We start from the raw sequence: 24,131 nt of genomic DNA, 5'->3' as shown, positions 1-24,131 counted from the left end.
ACTAAACACTGTGCAGGACCAGCAATGTGTGAGCGTCTATCAACAGGTGCATGCGTTTGATGCAGCTGTAGCTGTTCTTAATAAGAAAGCTGAGATGAAGTATGGTCATTTCTTCTCCTTAGAGGTCATCTCTGCCTTCTTTTTGTCTTTGCAGCTACAGCTTGGAGGGGCTAAGTGGGGCCCAGGAAGAGCTGAGGGGCCCCAACACCCAGGTGCCTCGAATCCTGGAGCCTTTAAGGATTCCTCGGCAGGAAAGTGATGACAGGGGCTCTTTGGTGTCCCTGACGGAGGAGCAGGAGGAGCTGGTGGAGCACACCAGACTACATGACCCGGTCAGGAAACACAGAAACACACAACGACACACCAGTTTTGTCCTTTCGACATAATTTCTTCATACTGTCACACAGCACAGCACCCTGAGGGATGCTCAGAAACATTTTCAGTCTAATTCACATGAGAGGAAAACCACATTTGCTTGTGCATAATCAAAACTTGTAAACAGTGAGGGGGACTTTGAGACTTGTCAGTTTTGGGATTAGTTAGAATTAATAAACATGACTCTCCTCAGGCGATATCACTCCACTCTCATTGAATTCAAACAAAGTGAGGCACACAACATCACTAATTATTTATGCAGTTTCCCTTTTTGGTTTCAATGTTCCTGTTTCTAGTTTAGTGGCTGCTAATAAATTGTTCCCTGTCATCTCTGTCTGTTCTATTTTATTGATTTGATTGTCACGCGCTTTGTTTGACTGAACCTCTTCTCTCTAACTCCAGAAAACAAGGCGTTATCGGCCACTGCGAAACAGCTGTTCTCCTATGTCCCTGCCTCTTACAAAGTCTGTATCCATGCTTGCCATCAGCCAGAGAGACACTGATGGTGAGTGACACTGTGAGGTTGTTTTTGTGTTTTCCATCTCTGATCATATTGTCAGAATTCAGGATTCTCTGACCTCTTCATCCATACTTTCCCATTTCATTTATCTACTTTGAGTCCAAATATTCTGACATTTAAAGTCATAAACGAGTCAGTTGAGGGGCAAACATCTAAAAGTTTGAAGAAAAGAAAATGTTCTTCAATTTGTGATATAATGAGGATTGTTACTTTCTATTAAAAGTTAAACAAAACGTATATGTTTTGTTACATTTCCCTTCAACTAGTATCAAAGACTTAGGAGAAAAGGGATCAGATGTAGATGGGTAATCCCTGTCATATGCCAGAAGAGAGACTGTTAAAAGACCAACTTTTGACACCCTCTCACATCTGAAGACAGTTCTCAGCAACTCAAAATTTTGCAAAGATTTAGGGGCTTGCAGGGTGACTGACTGCAAGACTACAACTACGTTTCTTTTAAGATTCCTTTTCAGATCTACTGCACCATTGACATAGAAAGGTTAACTTTTGAGCTGGAAAACCACAGATTTTTACATGAGACCACACATCCTTTGTAGCAAACGTAAACCTTTTAACATCCCAATGTACTTCCCCATGGAGGAAGCAAAACAATAATTGAATTATGTCAAAATGAACAGAAACGTTAAGGCAATATTATCTGATGTTTACAGACTTTTCCTGTGTGAACTCGTAGTTCTGAGCAACAGTCAGATTATGTGTAAATTGGGGGTTACAGTCCCAACCTCCCCCATGTTTACTAGTTTGCAGCTTCCTGTTTGGGACTACTCCTGTTGGTTGCTCACAATAGTCATGTTATTAAAATCAGAAAGACTGTTCAGACTGAGTCTAAGACCACCTTATAATAACCGACTCAGATCAAAGCGGCGTGCCCCAACACTAACAAAAGTCTGATGGTTTTACTCCGACTTTGAAAATTAATCTACAACTTTGAAATTGCTTAAAATGTCAACTGGTGTAAAGCCAGCATTAGAGTGTTCAAATGTCTGGTAAATTATAAGGGGGAATCTCCCAGTTGTATAAAAGCCCAATACAAAATAGTACACCTACCTATGATTATTTTTCACACACCTCTTTGGATTATAGAGTTTACAGCTTTGGCAGTCTTACTGGATTATAATGTTTGGTGATTGAACCTTAAATCCAGTTTGGCTTTAAGACTGGGCAGAGATCTGAGCCATCAAAATACATGTGGGTGTGCAGGGCCTTTGAAACATTTCTTATTTCTTTAACAGTTAATTTGCTGGATATGAAAGCCTCTCTTCATCTTTTACCTCCTATCCCCCATCCTCACTGTTGTTCTGCAGTTCTTTAATTTTAATCAGCAGAGGTTTAATCACTTTAATCAGTTCCTGCTGTGGTTCTTTCCTTCCTCCTGCCCCGCCAGCTGTGGGACGCCTGAGACGTAAGAGGCGAATTTCTTTCTCTTTCAACCTTTCCCCCATCATCACCAAATCTAAGTCTCAATTCATTTATGGGGACTCTTCATCTAGTGATGATGATAGCCTGAGTAAGTAATGTGACAAACTTGGCTGCTGTAGGTTTGAGATTGGTAGCTGCTGTTAGAGCATCCAGTCCCTCATAAATGCTGTCCCTTAGTGTTAAACTTGTCTTAACTGTTTACTACATGAATGTAAAAGAGTAAACATCAATTTAATGATGGTCTATAATTCTGTCACGGCTCCAGTCACAAGGTTATAAACAGTGAAGCCAAACAAAAGTCATGTTTCGGTAAGGGAGACAGTTACAGTCTATGAGAAATGCTTTTTAAGTTACTAGTTAAAGCAAAGTGTATTCAAGCACAACTGTTTATTTCTGTCATGGTTTAAAAGCTTTCTGGGAAAATTCAGACAGAATGGACAAGGTCAGCTTAAGGGAAAACTGTTTTACATGACCTTACCCAAAGAAATGCACTTAATGTATTTTCTTAACAGGCTAAGAAATAAGTGCTTCTGAAGAGCCTTAATGTCAGCAGAGCCTTTTGACTTTGAAGGTTTTTTGTCAAAACCTTTCCAAGTTGACAGAAAGAACAGTGAAACCACAAAAGTTCAACAACTACCTTTTTCAACAGAATTCAGCCATCATTACTGATATCAGGAAGCTTTCTCCTGTTGGCAGCAGGTGTTTTTTTTATAAATGAATGCTGAGGACATAGGATACAAGCTTTCCTGTCCCCAGCCCAGTGAAATATTTAGCTGACCTTTCCTTGGATAAGTCTTTGTTTGTCTCTTCACAATAATGAAACACAACCACCACAGAAGAACACAAAGAGTAGAAAGCAATTACACAAACACTGCAGGTGAACTGCAGAAACCCATTCTTCCTTCCTGTCAACTTCAGTTAAACAGTAAGCTTTTCTTTTTTTGTTTCTGAGACTTCTAAATTGATGTCCTTTGTGTCCTTGGCTGCATCTTCAGCAACAGAGGGAGAATTTATTTTACCAAAATTATTATTAGATGTCATTCCCTCACAAAAAAGTATGCCTTTATCTGCCACCAAGTAATCAGTTTGTTCAACCAAACAAGGAAATAGATAAGTAAAAAATCCTATATTTTAACACTCAATTAAGCAATAAATCCAGATTTGAGTGGTCAAACTACTTAGTTGAAACTTTTTCTCTTTTTTTGTGAAAATAGACAACAATAAAAGTAAACCAAATGCAACTGAACTGTGAGTTAATGTACTGTAGGTGTAAATGAAAAAACACAATTCAAGTTTCTGGGAACCTTATGTTTTGGGGAGTATTTAGACTTTTATTTCATCTGCTTTAAAATGATAAAATCTGTGTTATCTTAACCGTCAGTTTGCTTGAAAATTATCGTTAAAATTCCAGACCTTCAGTCTTTTTTGCTGGAATGAGAGAAGGGGATACAAATCTGTGTAAACTGCAAAAAACACATTGCCAACTTTTGCTACCAAAATCCTCTATTTTTTCAAGACATTCTGGCTGCAGACCATACATCTCTGACAGCCACTCTCACAGACCGTTCATCAAAGACGCCGTCTCTTTCAGAACAGAAGTGCCATATTGCCAGTACAACTTCCCAGATTTAGATTTTTTACTTGATTCTTAAACAGAGTTTGGCAGTTATATTCAAAAATAACCAAACTGAAAACAATACAGACTCAGAGAAATTACATCAATTAAGCAAAGAAAAAGATCAGCAGTCTAATCAGGGATTACATTTTGTTTAGCCCCATTTAAGTTGTTACACCAACAGGGGCTAGCATTAGCTAAAGCTAATATAGCTACAAAAGCTACGTAATTAACTTTTATTACATAAGCTAATGTAGCTTAATTAGCTTTGGCAATGTGAGCTTTAACAAACGTAGCTAACGCTAACTTAGCTACTTGGAGAACATGCATATGTAGCTTACTTAGCCGCTTTGTAAATGTAACTTTAGCTTCATTAACTGCATAGAAACGTTAACTATGTAGTTACATTAGCTATTTAGTTACGATAGCTACTAAGTTACGTTAGCTATGTAGTTAAGTTAGCTATGTAGTAACGTTAGATGCATAGTTAAGTTAGCTACGTAGATATGTTAGCTAGTCACCTAGTTCTTAGATGAACGGTCTGTGAGAGTGGCTGTCAGAGATGTACCGTCTGCAGCCAGTCTTGAAAAAATAGAGGATTTTGGTAGCAAAAGTTGGCAATGTGTTTTTTGCAGTTTAAACAGATTTGTATCCCCCTCTCTCATTCCAGCTTTGGGTATAAATAGACTGAAGGCCTGGAATTTTAATGATACTTTTCAAGCAAACTGACGGTTAAGATAACGCAGATTTTATCATTTTAAAGCAAATTGTATGAATTTTACTATTACTTTTAACCTACTATGGAATGATCTACCCCTCTTCTCTACCCCTTTTTAAATCTTTTCGCAAGACCCATTTCTTTTTTCTGGCCTTTAACACACAGTAGTCATCCACTTTTATATTTGTTTATATCTTTTATGCATGCCTTTTCATGTAATGTTTTATGTCTTTTAAATTGACGCTGTATTTTATATGTAGTGCTCTTCTTTTATCTCTTGTGAGCTGCTGTGTTTTTTTTATTTATTTTTATTTATTCTCCTGTACAGCACTTTTGTCAACTGTGGTTGTTTTTAAAGTGCTTAACAAATAAAGTTGAATTGAATTGGAACCTTGCAAAGCCAATGTGTTTGCCAGCTCTTGTGCCTGTAATCAGGAGGATCAGGAGGAGAGATTAGCATGCAAACAGCTTTATCAGAACTGGACAGCATTATTTTACTGAAAGAAGCACAAAGGACTGCACTGAAAGGTTTTCGTGGTGGAGAAGATGGTTTTGCTTTTTCCTGAAGGGCTTTTGCATACTTTAATTCACCAACTGGCTCCACTTATAATGAACAGTGACAACAGCATAGCCTTTTTGGCTAGTTTGCCTGTAAAGAGTGAATAGAACATTTGTCCGATCACGCTCTGAGTTTTCTAATACCCTTTCTCTAACATTGTGTATAGAGTGTTTCCTAGATGGATGTGAAATATATCCCATGCCATGGATATGTGAAGCAGTCTATCTTGTATGTCAGGTTATAGTATTGTATCAAAGTTCTAGATAGTCGTGATGTGACAGCTCTATTTCCCATTTCATAAGGTTGTCTATCTCTTCAGCCTGATATGATTTAGATCATTTCCTAGTAGCAATAATTGGCACTGGTTTAGAGGCCCTTTCTCAGCTTCATACTCTAGCCTCAGTGCCCTCATCAGTGCCAGAACCATTTTGTTTTTGGCCTGAGCACAACTTCCAATGAGAGCCAGTGATGTTAAATACTTTTCTCAAGGACATTAAAGATATCTACTGAAGGACAAGAGTGAGTGGGATATTCAGTTCTCTGCAGCCAAGACTGAAACTAACAGTGCTCTGTTTACAGTAATAATCCTGTGCACAGTGTCTGCACAGGAGAGATGCATGTGCAGAGTTTGAGCAGCATCCTCTTTGCTTTGATATGTTTTGGCACAATACTGAGTTTAGATCACCTGCTTTGTGTAGTGCTCGGAGCCAAATACTCAATCACTGCAGTTATGAGCTTAAACGTTAAGACAACAGACCTGAAGAGTAAAAATTAGCTTCAATTTCAGCAATTTTCTAACCTATGCCAAACCCCAAACATGACAAAGACTTTCATCCTTAAAATGAGCAGTCAGATGAACATCCTCCAGAGTTAGCGAATACCACAAATTGAATGAAACAAATCCCCAAGTATCTGTCCTTCTGCTAACATCCTGTCTTTTAACTTGCAGGTATGAGGTCTTTTTCCAGTGCCTCTGGGTCACTTGCATACAGGTAAGTCTAACTCTACTGGTGCACAGTACCTTAAAATAGGTCAGCTGATTTTGCAGCTTGGACCTTTATCGGTCCATAAACATGGCTGGATCTTCTTCAGTCAAATGGTTCTCAAAGGAACATTTACAGAGGTGTAAAGACCAGTTATAAAGTATGAGCAGTTTAGCACAATGAAAACAGCTGTGTAAGGATGAAATGCTAATCTCTATACCTCTGTGTGCATGTATGTACCAGCATATCAGAGGAGGAACCTGGCCCTCTTCGAAGTGACACTGAGGGAAAGAACACAACAAAAGTCAGCCGAACCTTCAGCTACCTCAAGAACAAGATGTACAAAAAGAACAGAGTAAGTTTTATATGAACTTGAGAGATGTATTTATTTGTTTTTATCATCTCCTCTGTGTTTTTAACAAAAGGCTTTTCATGTGTTGGTGAAAATTCTCCTCTTTAAATATATATCTTTCCAAGCAGCACTGACTGACACCAGACTGCTCTCAGCCACACGCTGCTCCACGTTCAAACGTTTGCACAGAGTCACACTGAGAGCTTCCTCGTGCATCTTCCCCTGTCAGCCTCTGAGCCAACGCCGCTGAACAGTTGGGGGTTGCATGTCTTGCTCTAGGGCAAGTTGCTGTTTGTTGGGGATGTGGCTTCACAATTTTCTGGTCACGAGCGAGAGCCGTGGTGAAAATGTGGTCAAAGTCATCTCTTTTTTGTGTCGAGTCAGGGCAGGTAATAGACCTGCTGAAGATGTTTTATCAGTGAAAATATAGTTATTGTTTTTGATAAATACAGTCCTGATTTTATCTTTCAGTTTGAATTACTCATCTGAAAATAGTTTTTTTTTTTTAGGTTTCTTGGCCTATCAAGGAAAAAAGAAAATTATGTGAAAATAAAAGCTCTGTGTAGTGTCCGTTGGGGATGAGGATTGAAACTTATTTCCTTAAAGACCCCGTTCTGCAGCTTGCAAAACCCTAAATCAGTTATGTTGTAGCTTATTGATACTGCAATCAAGTCAGATAGGATGGAAACTTGCCCTGGACTCTGTCCCATATGTACCAAATAAATAAATACATACATAGATATACAAAACACATAAAATTATATCCCATAACAGCAGCAATTCCATCAATTTCCCCATTCATAGAAATATACTCCCGGCTGTGACATATTGGCATGTCACATCATCCCTTGGAACATCTTACAATACCTGTTATTCAGAAATTGAATGGGCATGGGAACAAATTAATGTTTGTATCGGTTCATCCTGGTCTGAGGGGCCCTAAATCTTCTTCCTGAGGTTTAAAACTGAAACTCTGAATGGAGAATGTGGGTAGAGTCGGATACGATTTTCTGGGCATGCTTTATGACAGAGGGATTGTCAACAGTCTACCAGTTGGTTCTGTGAAATAACATTCATAGGTGCAAAAAGCATGAATCTGTTCTTGCAAGTGGAAACATAAGCTCAAAGTACATTTAGCATTGTGCATCAAATTAAACCAGAATGCAATACTTTCAACTGCATTTTTTTCCGGTCTGTTGGTAGGAGTAGCATGTACTCAGTTATATTGATCTAGTTAATGTAGAGCAGTTGTCCTCCTCATCTGCCCAAATCAGCCACAAAAAAAAAAAAAAAAAAAAACAGTGTAGAAGTCCTGTTAGTTAAAAATATTGGCCCAGTTGCCTTTCTAATGACGCTATCCATGTCTTTGTAGCCATTACAGAGGCTTTTCTAGCAAGCCTGGAACTTGGGTGACTTTCTGAGGTCTTTAAAGACTAAATCCACACAGGTAACTCCAATAGTGGCCATCTTTTTATCTATTTTGAATCCCTTTTTGATCATTTATTCTACTAGCTTGTCATTAGACACCAGGTTGCTTTCCTGAAACAGATGTCACATGGGCTGTGACAAACAATGGTAGGCTGTTCCATCGGCATGCTGTAGTTTCCAAAACAGCTCATTTGTAAACACTTTGAAAATGAAAGAGAGGGTCTGAGTGGCTCATGATAGAGAAAAAGAGACAAAGAGAGCCGAAACGTTGCAGATACGGCTTTGAGTAATGGCTCATAATCATAGATCATAGATCAATCATAGATCAATTTTGTCCTTTAGCCCTATGATTTTTTTTAAAATTCCAGTGATATTACTGCACCCCACCCCTACTGATGATTTACAAGCTTTTAAAGACATTAAGTGCAGGCTAGAGTAAATGGTTAAAAAATAGCTTGGAGGGATACATAAGTAGTATTGGTAAGAGTATCAATATCAATTAGGGTTTCCTGGTCCTGGCACTATTTGCTGCATGTCATTCCCCTCAGTCTTCCCCCTACATTTCCTGTTCCTTTTTAGCTGCTCAAAAAATAATCTTAAATATCCTTAGTCTTAAAAAAAAGATTGTCACTTGGGGGTTAAAAGGGGAAAGCTTGCGTGGCTCATAGGAACGGGACATCCAGCCGTAAGAAGACTTTAAAATCTAATAAAATGCAATCATCAGGCTTAATGCTTGATGGCAATGCACTTATCAGGAATGATTCAGTAAAAGTTTTCAGCATTTAGATTTCAAAATCACGGTTAAAGGACCCTATTTGAGCATAAAATGTGCTATATATAGTTTATGTGCAGTGCTGTTTTGTGTGTGCACATTGTGCAGCCTCTGCAAAGAGACACGGGGTGAACGGGAAGTAAAACAGGAAGAAGAAGCAGGCTGTGGTTTGATGATTTCATCTCTAACCTCGGTCATCGCTTTGCCTTTTAAAGTGACAGGATTCAGTCGAAGCTCACGGCAAACTGCAGCAGGTTGTCCCCATTAAAAGCAAAAACATTGATCATGGTTTTGCAGGATTCAGGATAATTAGTACATCCTTTAATAAACTTCCTTACTGTTTATGGATCCCCACCTTAACAAGTACAAACATTTCACTAATGGCAAGGAAATGTCTGATCTTTTCTTTGAATTCAGCACAATTTGCCCTCCCTCCTACTGGCAAAAAAAGACCTTTTAAAATGTCTAAAAATATCCAAAATGTCCTTAATATTTCTGACTGCAGACAAGGAGCCTGAGTGTATGGGGAAGGAGGTCTAGTTTGTGTTGTTTTGACACATCGTCTTTACCAGGCTGACAGGTCATTGCAGTAATCTCACGTCCTGTAGCAACCAGTCACTTCCTCATTGCTGCGTTCCTGATGGAGCCTCAGTGCTGCCTGTAGCTTCAGCCGCTCGGCCGCAGCCCGGGATGATATGCAGGAGATTCACAGGGAGCCATGGCTTCTCGCTGAGATGGAAAGGTTGGGTGGAGGTAGGCTTACAGAGTGCTCTGGTTTCCCTGCTGTAATTGTAGTGAAGGGACTGTCACAATATCATGTTTAAAGAGAAACCGTGTTTGCCTCAGGGCTGATGTCTTTTTCCAGTGAAGTCATAGTCTGTTACACTGAGTTTGAGCCAAATGTCTCTTTGTTTAAAGCTCTGGTTTGGATGTCACAAGCTATTACTCCTCCTGTTGTAGCTAAAATAGTATATTTTATAAATATGTGCCGTGCTTATCAGCAGTACTGTTTGTGTTTTATTTAGATACTTTTGCTGTAAAATCTAATAATGACTGTTGATGTTAATGAAGGGGGGAATACTTCATTAAGCCTTTAGCTCAAAGACTTGAGGTTGGTTTCCAGAAAGCTTTAAACCGAGACTACCTTTGGTTTGATAGCTGTTGTTGCAGGAAGTGAGAATGACAGCAAAGTGTTGTAATGCCTATAAAAACTGCAGCTCTCTGTGGTCCAGTCAGCCTCATGGTATCTTGAGGCAACTGAACAAAATGAGCTCCAGTGTGTCAGAGCTTTGTGGTCCCCTCAAACCAAGAGGCCCAGGGCCAGCCATTAAAATGAGCTGGAAACTCTATTTTCCCATTTCCTCTGGGTTTGGGTGGAGGCTCAGGGATGGGAATCCAAGAGAATGAGAGCTCTGTTCTTCTCAGCATCACTTTATAGGATTGTGATTCAGCTCAGTGTACAGAGATGACCAGCAGCTGAGGATGACCTTGTATGTGGACGAGGAAGTAGCAGAAAGACGGTCCTGTTATGGAAAGGTCACACATTTGATTCCCAGACAGTGTGTCTCTGTCAGCAGTCAAGTGTCTTTCAGTCTTTGCTGCTCATTCATCATGACATGGTTTGAATAAAACTTTTATAAAAGCCTGGCAAATCAATTATGATAATTTATCATTTCCTTTGAGGAAAAGGGTCAGTATTCATGGTGACCGTTGTTATGCATTTCCAGCTGTCATTATACTCACATTTTTAGGAGGTCCCTGACTGAAGGCCCTCACACACTGAGTCTGTTTTTTGTTGTTGTTGTTTTTTCGTTCCTAGTTGACGGTCATTTAGAAAAAAAAAGGAGCAAAGATCTCACTTTTTTTAATTACAGTATTGTGCATAAGTTTTAGGAATATTTGGGCAAAAAATTGAGGCTGCATTAATGTCTGTAATGGCGAGCAAGCCTGCCTGGGGGCACCGTTGGGTGGAAGGTGGATTGACACAACCTGAATGTTTTTGCATATTACCAGGGGCACAGTAAAATAATCTGTTGAAGAAAATAACAGTCCACCCCTTTAAGGTTGAGTCAGGGCTGGATGTGATGTGTAAGCATGGTCCAGGGCCCCGTCCAGGTTGGTGGTAGGGTTGCCATGAGACCCTAGTTATACTGTGGATATCCTAAGGGCCCGACACTATTCAACAATCTCAGGGCCCATCACCGGGGTTGAAAAGGCCCAGACAAAAGAAATGAAATCAAGCTTGTCCTTGGCTGCTGGGTGACACGTGTCAACATGTATCGAGCTAGATTGGCTACTCTCCCACCATCTCAAGCTCTATTTTTTCGCCAAGTCATTTGACTGTTTCCCTTCCTCTCCCTCATACTGAAACCTCAGTATAATCTCCATGCTTTGCCAGCTATTGTGTGGACATGAACCATCAAATATGATGGCTAAAGGCCAAAATCTGTTCTCACTGTTATGTGTAAAAGAGGCTGAATTGAAAAATTGCACTCTTGCTCAGACTTGGATCAGCACGGTGATGCACAAGCTCATGCAAATACCCATTTGAAGGTCCATCTGTTTCTTTTACAAGGAGTGAAATAGCCACTAAGTCTACTTCTTTTGCTGCACAGTACAAGACCTTTTGCCTTGTACTGCGAATTTTCGCAATGAATAGGAAAAAAATACATCACCCTTCAAGGTTTGAGCGTGTGATACTTTTTTAATGGATCTGGAAAACATATCTACTAATGACGGACTCTGTGTACAAAGACTTCAAGGATTTATATGGTAGTAACAGATTCACCAGATTTTGCCTGTGGTTGATTAATCATCTTTTTTCTGCCTATTGATCTGTAGTTTCACTTGCAACATGAAAGATAAACCACATAATTAAACTGTTTGTCCTCTAGACTTGGAATAACAGTTTAGTTTATGATGAGACATGATATGATTGATCATTTTTTTCTCACTCATTAAGGGGGGGGGGGGGGGGGGTGCATTTGTAGGCCCATTATGCCCCCCATCCCACTCCACCCACTATGCAGAACTTCAGAGGCTTTATTTCAGTCCTATGGGTGCAGTGGGAGGGACGGATTCCCGATTAAACAAGCGCAACTCACAGCTGGCCAATGCGCTTTTTTGCACTGAATCTTGAAAGTGACACTTCTCTTGATGTAAAGATTATAAAGCTCATTACAGGCCTTACAGGATCAACTGTGTAAAGACTGAGTGTGATGCGGCTAAAAAGTTTTTAAAGAGCACCATACATCTGACTGTACTGCCCAGGGTACTGTTCTAAAACATGCCCAAATATGTGGAGCCTCCAGTGCAATGTGTGAACATTCGTTCTCCACTCTGAGAGGCATATTTTTGAGGCAAAGAAATGCACTGCTCCACAATAGGAAAGCTGAAGCTGGTCAGCTCACCTTTGCACAACTGAGTGGAAGAATACTGTTCTTAAGAGGCACACAGTAAATTTAGCTGAGTAAATTTTACTCAGCTTGAATAAAATTTTACTCTGAAAAATATAACATTTGGTCCCAGTCTATTTGGAGTAAAATTCACTCTGCTTGCAGAGTATCAATCAATCAATCAGTCTTTATTTATATAGCACTTTTCATTCAATGCAATGTAGCACAAAGTGCTTTATACACAACATACAATTTAAAGAAAAAATACATTAGTTCAAGCCCCCCCACCTTACAACCCCCACCCAACCACCAACCCACCCAGTAACCCCACCCTCTTCCCCACTCAGTAGTCCATACCTTGGCAGATGTGTCATATATATAATGGATCCCTTACACACAGGAGCGTGCGCACCAGTAATGTTTTCAGAGTTGTTTTTACTCTAAAAAGTATTTTTATTAACTCTAAATGATGATTACGTTCTCCACAATGAACAAAATAAAAACAACTCTACAGCAACTCTACTCACTACAGAATAATACAGGCCATAGTTTACTCATTATAGAGCTTTTTTTCTCAATATAAAGTGCTATTTAGTTCTTTCAGAGCTGTTTTTCATTCCTTTTAGAAATGTTCACTTCTTATGGTACAATTTCTCCTCCATTTAGAATTGGGTAATGCTTATGTAGAACTGTATCTTACTCTAAATAGATTAATCTTCCTCTTTATAAAGAGCTACAGTTTCCTCTTAATAGATAATTCAGCCTTCCACCTATAAAGGGCCTGACAACAAAAGATGTTTTTTTTTTGCTTATATATATGTATGTATGTATGTATGTATGTATGTATGTATGTATGTATATCTATTAGACGTAGTGTTCTTATATTACAGAAACACTTGTGATGAACATGGAAAGGAGCAGAGCACAATATGATGTAGTAAGGTTAAAAAAAAGATTATTTGACAACATCATTACAAATGATGGTGAGCTGGCTGGTGGTTGGCAGAATCACTGGCAGTGAGATGGAGACACTGCAAAAAGATAGGACAAAATGGAGTTAGACAATGCAAAAACTCACCTAAAATCACTGGATTATCAAAGGTTGAAGAGGAGCCAGGTTACCTGATTAGAAGCTGTAGTACACAAGTTTCTGAAGGTTCATCACCAGGTGAGGAGGTCTTGATTACAAAGGATTAGCTGCAGCTGGGATACTTAACAAGCTGCAGCCGTGACCAGCCATGAGTGATGCCAGCTGAGATGGAACTTAAGTGGGTGTGGTTAAAGTTTTACTCCAGCAGAATTCACTCTGTGTTTTTACGCCAACTCTGGTGGTGGCTGGTAATAAATACACTCAAAAAAGAGTAAATTTTACTACTAATTTTACTACTTTTAAGTAAAACATTTTTTACTCTGGGAAAATTACTCCCCAGATTTTCCTGTGCAGTTTTTGCTTTAATGCACCCTTCCCAGTCTAATTTGTTCTGGCACTGACTCTGATTATGATGACCTTATAACCATAATACTTATGCTCACTAACATTATGGAAGACTAGTAGCTAAATGATCCTTGACCTTTGGCCCTTGCCTGTTTTAAGTAGTAGTTGAATGGCGTGCAAAAACTGTTGACACCAATTTGATTTTACCTATTTGGGGATCATCTTCCACTTGTCCAAAATGCTACCAAACTTTAAAATTTTCCTCCCATACATTGTGAAATATTGGGAAAAAATAAATACATTTAAAGGCCATATGAGATGCCGCTGCTTCAAATTGCCCTGGAAATTGTGGTAGTCCACCACCTTAGACAGGGAGATTGATTTTAAGTGCATGGATATTTTCAGAAATGGAATGAAAAACACTCATAGATTGATATTTATACCAAGATAGCCATTAGTCATGATTTCTTTGGAGAAAACAGGCAAATCTACATAAGAATAGACATTTAACACCCCCACATAGCTAGAATGGAACGATCCTTTTTTGCAGGCATTTTGCCATAAGATTGGCAGTCAAATAAGACTATCTGGAACAAATAACTGAATATCGGGGTGACTCGTATTGGTAGGCTGAGTCAGCCATCTCTCAACAAGGACAGGGGTTCAATCCCCAGCTCCTGCAGTCACATGTTGATGCATCCCTATGCAAAACATTTAACCCCAAAATGCTCCCACTGCTGTGTCAGTGAGGTGTGAATGTGTATAGAGAGATAGAAAGGATTAGATAGCGATGACGACCATTCTACATGGCAGCCTTCACCATCAGTGTGTGAATGTTGACTGAAGAGGTATGAATAGATCAATGTGATCTGTAGTGTTAAAAGCACTCTGAGTTGTCTGACGACTAGAAAAATTCAAGTCCTTTTAACATTGTATTCAATAACCTTTACAAATTTTGCACTTTAATGTTGTACTGATATAAAATCAAAGTCAATACCTGCTCTGATACCATGGGAATAAAAAAAGAGAAGTCCTTGGTCCCTCATAACTTTTCATGTCTTGTTTTTGATTACCAAAAATGGCACAAATCCATTAGAAACTTAGAATTTATGCTATGTTGCCAATTCTATGCCATTTAGATAGCTTTCTCTCACTTTATATTTGGATAACAACTGATTAAGATATAACTTCAGAAGTGTATTGTTTTACTGCTTTGGTACTTTTCTGTGCTATTGATCAGTAAAATAATTAAGTGTGTATCAATTTTAAAATAGAAGTAAAAGTGTATTGACTTTGAAGCTCCATATTGAGCACCTTGTATAGAAGTTAAAGTTGTGTCTGGGCTGTTTCTTCAGTAATAAGCCGTTTTTCCTTTTGTGCAAAGAAGAGGCTTGTTGCTGCCACTTTTATGCCTCTGATTGATTCTGACAATGATTTATATATGCATGGATCCTTTCAATGCCTTGAATCTTTAGAGAGTGTTTACCTCAGGTTGCTGAGTTTTATAACAAATCGTTGGCAACTTGTAGATAAAGCCATTGGCATATCTTCATTTATAAGACCATATTTAACCTATTTCCATAACACATGTGTGATTTTATTCATGTGAAAAGTTCTGAAAGCTACAGTCTTCACTCTGTGACTCAGACACAAGACTTGTTTTTACTATCCGTACCAGAAGTTTGTCTTGAGATGGGTTAAAGGAGTTTCAGATAAGTCTCCTGCAGCCTGGAATCTTCTGCGGGGAAATTTATGTCTGCTCTCTTTAAATTGTTTTAAAAGTAGATTAAAGGTCATGGATGGAGATGTATCTGGTTGTAGATGTTTTGACTGATGACTTTCTGCTCTGTGACTCAGGAGTTGGTTGATCTGTGTTTGTAGTGTGTTTATACATTTGTAACTGTGTTTCTGCCTGTCATGGCCAGGACACTCTTGTAAATGAGATTCTTCATCTCAGTGAGGTTTTTCCTGGTTAAATACATTTAAATAAATAATATAAATAAAACATATGATGTCAAAAGTGTCGACTAGCTTCCTGTCAGCATTGAAATACTCCACCAGTAATCCTGTAAAGCTACTATGAATTGTCACAGTCTTATTTAAAAACCACATCCCATTTCCTGTAATTGAGGCATTACAGTACCACATTTAAAATAGTCTCCTAATGAGACAATTTGTTGTTAGCATAAATAATTTGTCACTTAATATGCAAAGCCCCCTGCTATGCAGCACATCAGAGTAATAATGTCGCTCTGCTGGATTCAGATTGAAGTTACATACTAACACATGCTGACAAGTCTTGTTGCTATTCCAGTATGTTAGTTGGCTCGACAGGTATCCAAGTCTAATTTTGTTTCCTTAGCTACTTGCTGGTGGGTAAAATTTTTTTAATATAGCATTCCCTTCCTCTTCTGGTGAAGTTGTTTTTGTTTCTCTGACTCGTGTTTTTTCTCCTGTGCAGGAAAAGGAGCGAGAAAAAAGGGAGAAGGAGAAGGAGAAGGAAAGCAAAGAGAAGGACAAGAAGTCACCCAGTGGTCACATGTTCACAGTGGCAATCTCAGGCCTGCCAGCCCAGTGCTCCCAGTGCAATAAGGCTTTCAACAGCAAGGGGGGTTTCCGCTGTGCAAGTGAGTATTTGCTTGTTTTTTGTTTTGTGTCAATATTAAGAATGTTTGCAATGAATTGGGCTCCTAATCAAAGTCAGTTAACTTTATTAATCTGTTTGTGAATATGTTTTTTTTCTTATTATTATGTTTAATTAAAAAATGTTCTAAATGTACCACACAGGAATATTTCTCAGGATTTAAATCCCCTTATCAACAGGAGTGGACAAAAATACTTTCTTGTTTGTTCAAAGCAACAACTCAAATCTCGAGATTAAGCTCAAAGATGCCGAATGCTCCAAAAATATGCTGAGAGCATAACATGGTAAACTCAAGCCTAGCAAGCCACAACAGATGGGGATACCGACCTTAAGGGAGCGTTACTATGGCACCGCTTCCTTATCTCGCAAACTACGGGATGGGTTGAGGGTCATACAGAACGTGCTTGCGTTAATCATGCAGTTAAAAAAATAGTTGATATTATTCCTTTTTTAGGTTTTTCTCAGTGCATTTACATTTGTGTAATCAGCTGATAAAACAGTACAAATGGAGGCTTAAAAGTATAACTTTTAAGATACTTTCCAATGTCACATAATAATAATGATTATTACTGAAAGCTCCTTAGTACTCAGCAGACTAGAGTAAATCCTGAAATAAGCTTCCCTTTATAACAAATAGGGAATGTGCTGTGAATGAAGAATTGGTTTGAAACCTTAATCATTTTAAAATTGAATCATGACCCCTAGAATCAGAATCAAATGTAATCATAAGAGATTGAAAGATTCACATCTCCACCCCCACACAGTTTTTTAGACTAAGAAATGGCCAAACCTACTGTGGCAGGCTATAATCATGTTATTTTCTGCAGCAGAAATGGACGTTTTAACATTGGCTCTAACTGGAATTCTTTGCTTGGTTGAGCAATATCTATATATTTCAAAATATTTGTTTAAATTATGGACAGAAAAAATATTTTGTTTGTTTCTTGCCATAAATTCAGGTTTGATCAGACAAAATAACTCAACACAAAGTATAAATATTACATAGGATGTTCAGGTGATGTAGAAAAGAGCCAGCAGCAGGCAGACTTGGCCATAGATCCTTTCTGATCTGATTGAAGTAGTGAAACTCTAAAGAGTTACTTCCAATGTCGGACTCTCAGAGCAAGCAACAAAACAGTTTCCTTTTTTCCACTGAAGCAGCAGCAGCAGCCCTAAAGAGGATGTCGTTTATTGCACAAGTCTTGGCGCAACCCCAAAAAAGCTCAAAAAGGAGAAACCAGCTCTGCTATGGATCACAGCGATACTCTCAATAGTCACAATCTGCCTGAAATACTTGAGACTGGAAAACAGTCCCTGTTGTGTTCAGCAGGTCTGGTTCATATTGTCAGAGCTGGAAGTGTTTTTTTCCAGAGGTTTGTACTTGCAGATGTCTGGCTGGTATCCATTCAACAGACAAATACAGTGATTCTTTGTTTGAGATTAGCTGGAATTAGTTACACATCCACAAGAGGCAGTAAAATACCCAATAAAACCTTTTTTAGACGGGGGGAAAACACTGCAGGAATTTCATCTGGGGTTACAATTAGATCTATTACATAATCTGCCAGGCGGATACTTCCCTGTGAGTCTTTTTTACAGTAACACAACAGCTTTCAGGGCAAATGTGGAAGTGCAAAAACTTTAAAGCATTGCTACCTCTCTGTACTTGTCGAGTTGCACATTATTCTTTCACTCTTACTGCAAGCTTTAGTGGGTTGATGTAATCCTAACAACGGAAATGTGGATGACGAGGTCTAAAGCCAGTCTGCGGGTTTCATTTGTGCAACACGTCTGTAAAACAGTCAGCGGAGACTCGCTGTGAAGCTCCTTTTGGATGTATGTTCAATAAAACGTGACTTGTTCTGCTTCAAAGTTGGCTTTTATGAAATGATTTGGCAGCATGACATTCAAAGTAAGGTTCAGAGGGGATTCTTCCCCTTTGATTGACTCGACGTGATCAGATCACAGAGAAAATCTTATTACAGAAATCAAGCTGATGACCCTTGTTCCTTAATAGCGATTTGGGAATGTTTACATAATAGAAATTTTCCCATGCACCCCAGCATGTGTGTGCATGTCGTTCCCCAGCCTATCTCTATTTTTTTCCTTCCGTCGTCCAGCAGCAGTATTACCCCTCGATTGCATCACATGCTCTGCTCCAGTCTGGCTTTCATTAGCGGGCTGGTGGAGTTTCCTGGCTGATTACGAAAACCAGTCAGAATTTCTTTCCTTCACCTTTCCACACACCACCATCACCTCTGTCACCACGCTCACAGCATTCATCGAGCTTTCTGCCTCTTTCTCTCCAGGCTGTAATATCTTCGTCCACAAGGGCTGCAGGGACAGCCTGCCCGTTTGTGCCAAGGTGAAGATGAAGGTAAAAGTTCCCTCAGAGTAACTCCAACCACTGATCCTGCACTGTGTCTCTTCTCCTGGAGCCAATATTGATTTGAACTCCTCTTTTATGCTATTATTCTCTCTTTTTCTGGCTCTTTGCCCAAACAGCAGTTTTCACTACCAGACTCCAGCTCCTTTCCTACAGTCACAATGAGGAACAAATGTGAGTGTCAAACCCATCCTTCATAAATCTTCATTGAGTTTTTTCATCCATAGATTTGCTTACAAAGCATCTTAAAACGGTTTCATTTTCTGTTAGTTTTTCGTTGTGAGAGCAATAATTCAGAGTGAAGGTAGCTTGATTAAACTTAGCTTTTGCTGCATTTTTGTGCTTTTTCAAAGGTTGTCATGATACTAGAATTTAAACCTTGATAGGACACTAAACAGTATACAAAGATACAAAAAATTTACCTGATTTCAATGTGTTTCAACATGAGGATGTTGTGTTTTTAAACTCCAAAAGTTTGATCTATTATTCTGATAACATCCAAAATACCAAAATGTATGAAACCCTCAGGGAAAGCTTCGGCTGTTCAGGAGATTTCTTAAACGTTTGACACAGTGGGTGTCACTGTAAAGTCAGCAGTCCGAAGCAGGCTGTTTTAGTATTATCGTTGTACCACAACTTTACACTTCAATATGTTATCATTAAAGTGAAGCTAAATCACACCGAGGGCTGGGCAATATGGTCTTAAAACAAATCTAAGATTTTTTACAAGTTAAATCTCATTTTCTTTCCTGCTTAATATTTCAACATGTGCCCAAGGAGGAGAGGGAAAAACAGATATTAGCTTGTATGTTTCTTTTGCAGAAGGTGATCTTACGTGGATGAGGAACAGTGTTAACTGTGTAGACTAAAATCAGGATTCCTGCAGATTCTTAAAAAGTCTTAAATTGGACTTCAGGAATTTAAGGTCATAAAAAGTCTTACAAGTCATTTTTTTTCTGATGAGTGGTCTTAAATTTATGAAGCCACTTTGACGTATCATGTCTTTATCCAGTCTATCTTTTCTACCTACATTTTTTCAGTTTTAATAATTCTTTTTGAGTAAATTCTTGTTGTGTTATGATAAATATCACTATGCCAGATACTGATAGAAAAGAGGCATTTAATGTGCCAAAAATGATCAAATTTGGATATTTATGACCAAAAAATCTCTGTTTCCAATTTAACATTTAATTTACAGAAAATGATAATAATTTGTAATAATAAATAATTCAACTCTGTCAGAGAAATCTCACATGCCTTTCATTTTTGACCATTTGCTGCACGAAACATGGTATTCATTTTTCTCAGCTCAGGTCATAAAAGTCTCAAACTTGATTCTCAAAGAGTGTAGGAGCCCTACAAAATATAACAAAAAATGTTTGTCAACTACCTCTTTTCCATGAGAAAGACTGTGATTAGCTTATAAAAGATCTTTGATGATAAAATTTCTGACAAAAAATGAGTTTTGTTTTCATCAGGGAGAAAAAATTGGATTAAAAAGTTAGTGCTGAACTGCTGGACCTTAAAAATCCCTGATATTCCTCAACAGTGTATATAATCTGTAAAACATAAACAGAGATTAGGGGAGAGAGAATTCTGTGTATGTCAAGATTTTCATCAGTATGTTTCAGTAATTAAACCATTGATGATAATGCATTAATATGTTTTAGTTATATTGATATGACGATTTGGCTGATTACATTAGTTGAGAGTAAATAATTGTGAGTTAAAGTAAAGGCTAAATTGTTAGGAATTTTTTTTTTTATTGAAAACCTGACTAAAATGTTTTTGAGTTTTTGCCAACTAGATCTTCACAAAAACGTTCAAGAGTGAAAATGACAAAATGTGACTAAAACTAATAAACATTTTATTCATAAGACTAAGAAAATTTAAAACAGCTGTCCAAATTAACACTGATGAGGAAAATTTAAGTGCTTGGCGGAAACACCAAGGTCCAGGAACACTAGCAGTTTAGAGAACAAATTTATTAGACCAGTGCACTTTGGCTTGTAGCCCGGGGTCCAAAATAAAAAAGCTTTAGCTCTAGTGTGTGAGGAAAAGGTTGCATGGTCAGAGAACTGACTCCGCTCCTCACTCCACATTTGTATCATGCATGTGTCAAGGAGAGGAAGATAAAGGAAGGAAAAAGCTGAGTCACAAATGATCCAAATCTTTCTCATTCTTATGCACTCGACCAGGCAAAGCCCGGGGGCAGTGGAGGAAGTTCAAGACAAAATCTCAACTCTCATTTTTTGAATCTACATTTTCCACAAATGGGATAAATCAGTAAAATTGGTTTATTTCCCAAGCCCAGATATAGCTGTCACAATACAACAGAAATAAATATAAGCCCCAAGCACCCAATATTGGGTTATTCTTTGTTTTTTTAATGACATAATTGCAAAAAAGGTGGATTTTAATTCTTAAATGTTTCCAGAGTAATAATCCAGCTCGAACAGTTTCACCTTCTCTGCCTTCTTTCTGTTTGAGATGGACATAATGTGACTTAAGACAATCTAAAGGCTTAAGATTCATCTTCTGCCCCTATGTCTAGGTCAGACGACCAAGTTGCACGTCAGAGCCTCTACCAGAGTTTCCACTGGCTTTGCTTGGCCCAGGCATAGTTAGCCATCTTTAAGGATCTATCACATGCAGTCACGTTTAGTTTTCACAGACCTTTGATTTGATGAAATGGACCACTGCTGCTTACTGTTGAAAGAAAATGAAAGAAAGGTGCTGAAGATCCCTGAGAAGTATATGAAACCATGTCACTGAAAACAGACAATATACAGTATATATCCACAGACTCAGTGATCAGATCAATGAAAGATCCTCCAAAGACTAACACAAATTCTCTCACCTCTCACGGTGGAGGATTATAAAAGATGTCCAATAAAAAAACATAGTTTGATCAAATCTTTTAGGAGAAATATAGCTGAGGCAGTTTTGCAGGAGACCTTTATAAAAACAATGATGAGACATTTTTCCTCTGGTAGCCAGAGAAGCAAATCTCTTCATAAAGTAGAGTGATGGGTAAAATGTTTATTCTCTGTATTATTTTGGTCTGCTCTAGCTGGAATGACGAGGGAGCGTCCCCGGTCGGCCATTTTGTCCCCAGAAGACCACTCCTCTCTGATGATCCCCTCATCACGGAGACACACCAGCATCATGCATTTCCCTGGCAACAACCTCTCCAAGAGTCTGTCTATTAGCAACATCGCTGGGTGAGCTTTTGTTTGTGAATGTTTGAATCTCTGTCTAAGTTTGATGTTATTTAACCTCAATCTATAACCAGTGAATGACGCTTTATTTATGCAGAACCTTTCAGATAAATTCAATTATAGTTTTAAAAGGAGCCAATTTAACATTGACAAAAGATAGAGTGTAAATAAAACATTTATTTAGAGTCATATGCGTATCTATATTATTGAATAAAAATAACAATGGCTTTAACTATGGATGAAAGAAATAACAAAAGACGAGAAAAAAAACATCAAAGAACTGAAAATATGAATTAATTCAAAGAAAACAAATCAGGGGCCTATTGTTCACCTGTCTTATCACACAGCACAGGTGTCTGTTCCGGCCTCATTTTGATGCCCAGTGCTCACGTCGTTTAAACAGAAAATTAACTTGTGGTGTGGTCGTCTTAAAGTGAGGAGTGATTTAGCACAAAACTGGCATGTTCCTATCTTGTAACAGTCTTTGACCACCCAAGTCTGGTCTAAAGCCCATGGCATGTGTTCCTTATATTAAGAAGGATTTATTCAAAAATTGGGCATATCAACAATTTCTTTATCACTACTGATCTTGCTCCACTCACAGACGATGCACAATAGCTTACCTACTCCACAGTTTAGAATCAGTGTATAAGTTTCTATTGGGACAGGGGGCAGAGAGACAGAAAGCTTTTGTCTCTGCTGGTTTCAATGTGCAGAAACAGGCACTTCCACTCTTCCATGCAACAAGGAGCTGATGCATGTCTGGAGATTTTAAGAATTACTGAGGGTTAAGTTCCGTGCCTGATGCAGAATTGTTTACTGCTCCTTTTTATTAATCCTGATGGTTTCCGAATGCTTCTGTGAAATACAGCATACATCCTTAATCAGCATATTAACAGACACTTAGTGCTATACGTCTATGTGTTCGGATGCAGAATGAAAGAAAAAAAGTCGGCTGGAGTTGCTTATTTTAAAGAATAGAAAAAAATCTGCTGTGTACCATGCCAACACACCAGCCACACCGTGACCTTAAAGAAAATACGAAATACTACTCTGGTTTTAGTTTTATGCCCAAAACACGCCCAAATACAATGTTTGCTTGTACAGTGCCATGAAAAAGTATTTACCCCCTTTCTGATTTCTGATTTTTTTTGTATCTAAATATATCAGTATCTAAATTTCAAGTTAAAAACAGGAACGAAGGAAAACAGTGATAACAAACTTCAGGATAAATGCTGCATTAAAACCAATCTCACTGAGTGAGATTTATTTAAAAATAATGCTATATTTTGTGTTTTGCTTTTTGTCAGCTTTTTGTACAACCACAGCACGTACATGGTTTTTAAACTGCCCAGTGCATTTACATTAATACAGTTGGTGTTAATAGAAAATAATGTGTGGATTTTTTTGTGTTTTTAATCTTATTTTGTCTTCATTCAGCCCGGTGTTTGACGAGATGCCCATCAAAGGCCTGCGGTATCTCTCACAGTCGACTGACTCCCTAAACAGAACAAACCAGGTCACAGAGTCCATGGAGTCACTCACTGATGAAGGTCAATACACAGAAGCACACACAGGATAGATTTGCACAGATTTGTTAAGAGTTTAGAAGTATAAACAAGTATCGGACTTTACGTTGTTGTTGTGCAGGGACGGAGATGATGGATGTGCAGCTGATGGGGGAGTTTGAGGCCGAGGCCAAAGAGCTGGAGTCCGACTCATGGAGTTTAGGTGTGGAGCCGCAGTACCTGCAGCAGCTGGACAAGGAGCTGGTGAAGAGACAAGACGTCATTTATGGTACGTTATTTAACCAACACACACCGTTTAAGTATGAGCTTGTAAGTATGAGCTTAAACCAGCAGTTCTGTGTTTTCCAGTTTCATCTCATCTTTGTCTGTGGTGCTTTTACATTTTTAATGAAAAGGTAGAAGGTTTCTCAGAGAAAGAGTCATGAATACAAAGAAAAGTAATGAAGTAGTGTTAACAGGTGGGATGTAACCTTGATGACTTTTATTCTGTGTTTTGGTGACATCTGAAAGGTCTTTTATCACATATTTTAATTTAACACATATTGAGATACATCCTGTTTGATGTGAGAGTCCTTGGTTTGTTGTGGGCTTTTAATTACAGTTTTTTTCTGGTAAATTAATTTGATTGAAATGATTTTCAAAAGTACATATTCTCATAAAGATATGAAGTGGCAGCAGTTAATGTCATAAGACTCTGCAGACATCTGAGGTAGAGTTTTATTTTTTATTCATGCATTCAGGCTAAGATATTAAACCTCT

At 38.4% G+C, this 24,131-nt stretch overlaps 1 protein-coding gene across 4 annotated transcripts in view; it reads left to right on the top strand.

Moving 5' to 3' along the window:
• Positions 1-24,131, top strand: part of LOC121514167 (A-kinase anchor protein 13) — a 227,232-nt gene that overhangs the window by 160,954 nt on the left and 42,147 nt on the right. For 3 of the 4 annotated variants that reach the window (XM_041794292.1, XM_041794277.1, XM_041794269.1), the window contains exons 13-22: positions 155-332; positions 778-880; positions 6,177-6,219; positions 6,454-6,565; positions 16,054-16,219; positions 18,546-18,613; positions 18,742-18,796; positions 21,696-21,846; positions 23,284-23,396; positions 23,494-23,640. In XM_041794292.1, coding sequence (XP_041650226.1) covers positions 155-332; positions 778-880; positions 6,177-6,219; positions 6,454-6,565; positions 16,054-16,219; positions 18,546-18,613; positions 18,742-18,796; positions 21,696-21,846; positions 23,284-23,396; positions 23,494-23,640 — 1,136 coding nt within the window. The remainder of the gene's footprint in view (positions 1-154; positions 333-777; positions 881-6,176; positions 6,220-6,453; positions 6,566-16,053; positions 16,220-18,545; positions 18,614-18,741; positions 18,797-21,695; positions 21,847-23,283; positions 23,397-23,493; positions 23,641-24,131) is intronic. The other variant, XM_041794284.1, reaches the window with a different exon arrangement.

This window comes from Cheilinus undulatus, linkage group 1 (genome assembly GCF_018320785.1).
Source record: "Cheilinus undulatus linkage group 1, ASM1832078v1, whole genome shotgun sequence".
In the NCBI taxonomy this organism is placed as follows: domain Eukaryota; kingdom Metazoa; phylum Chordata; class Actinopteri; order Labriformes; family Labridae; genus Cheilinus; species Cheilinus undulatus.
The sequence above is the reverse complement of the archived record's forward strand: the minus strand, read 5'-3'. Positions and strand labels throughout refer to the sequence as shown.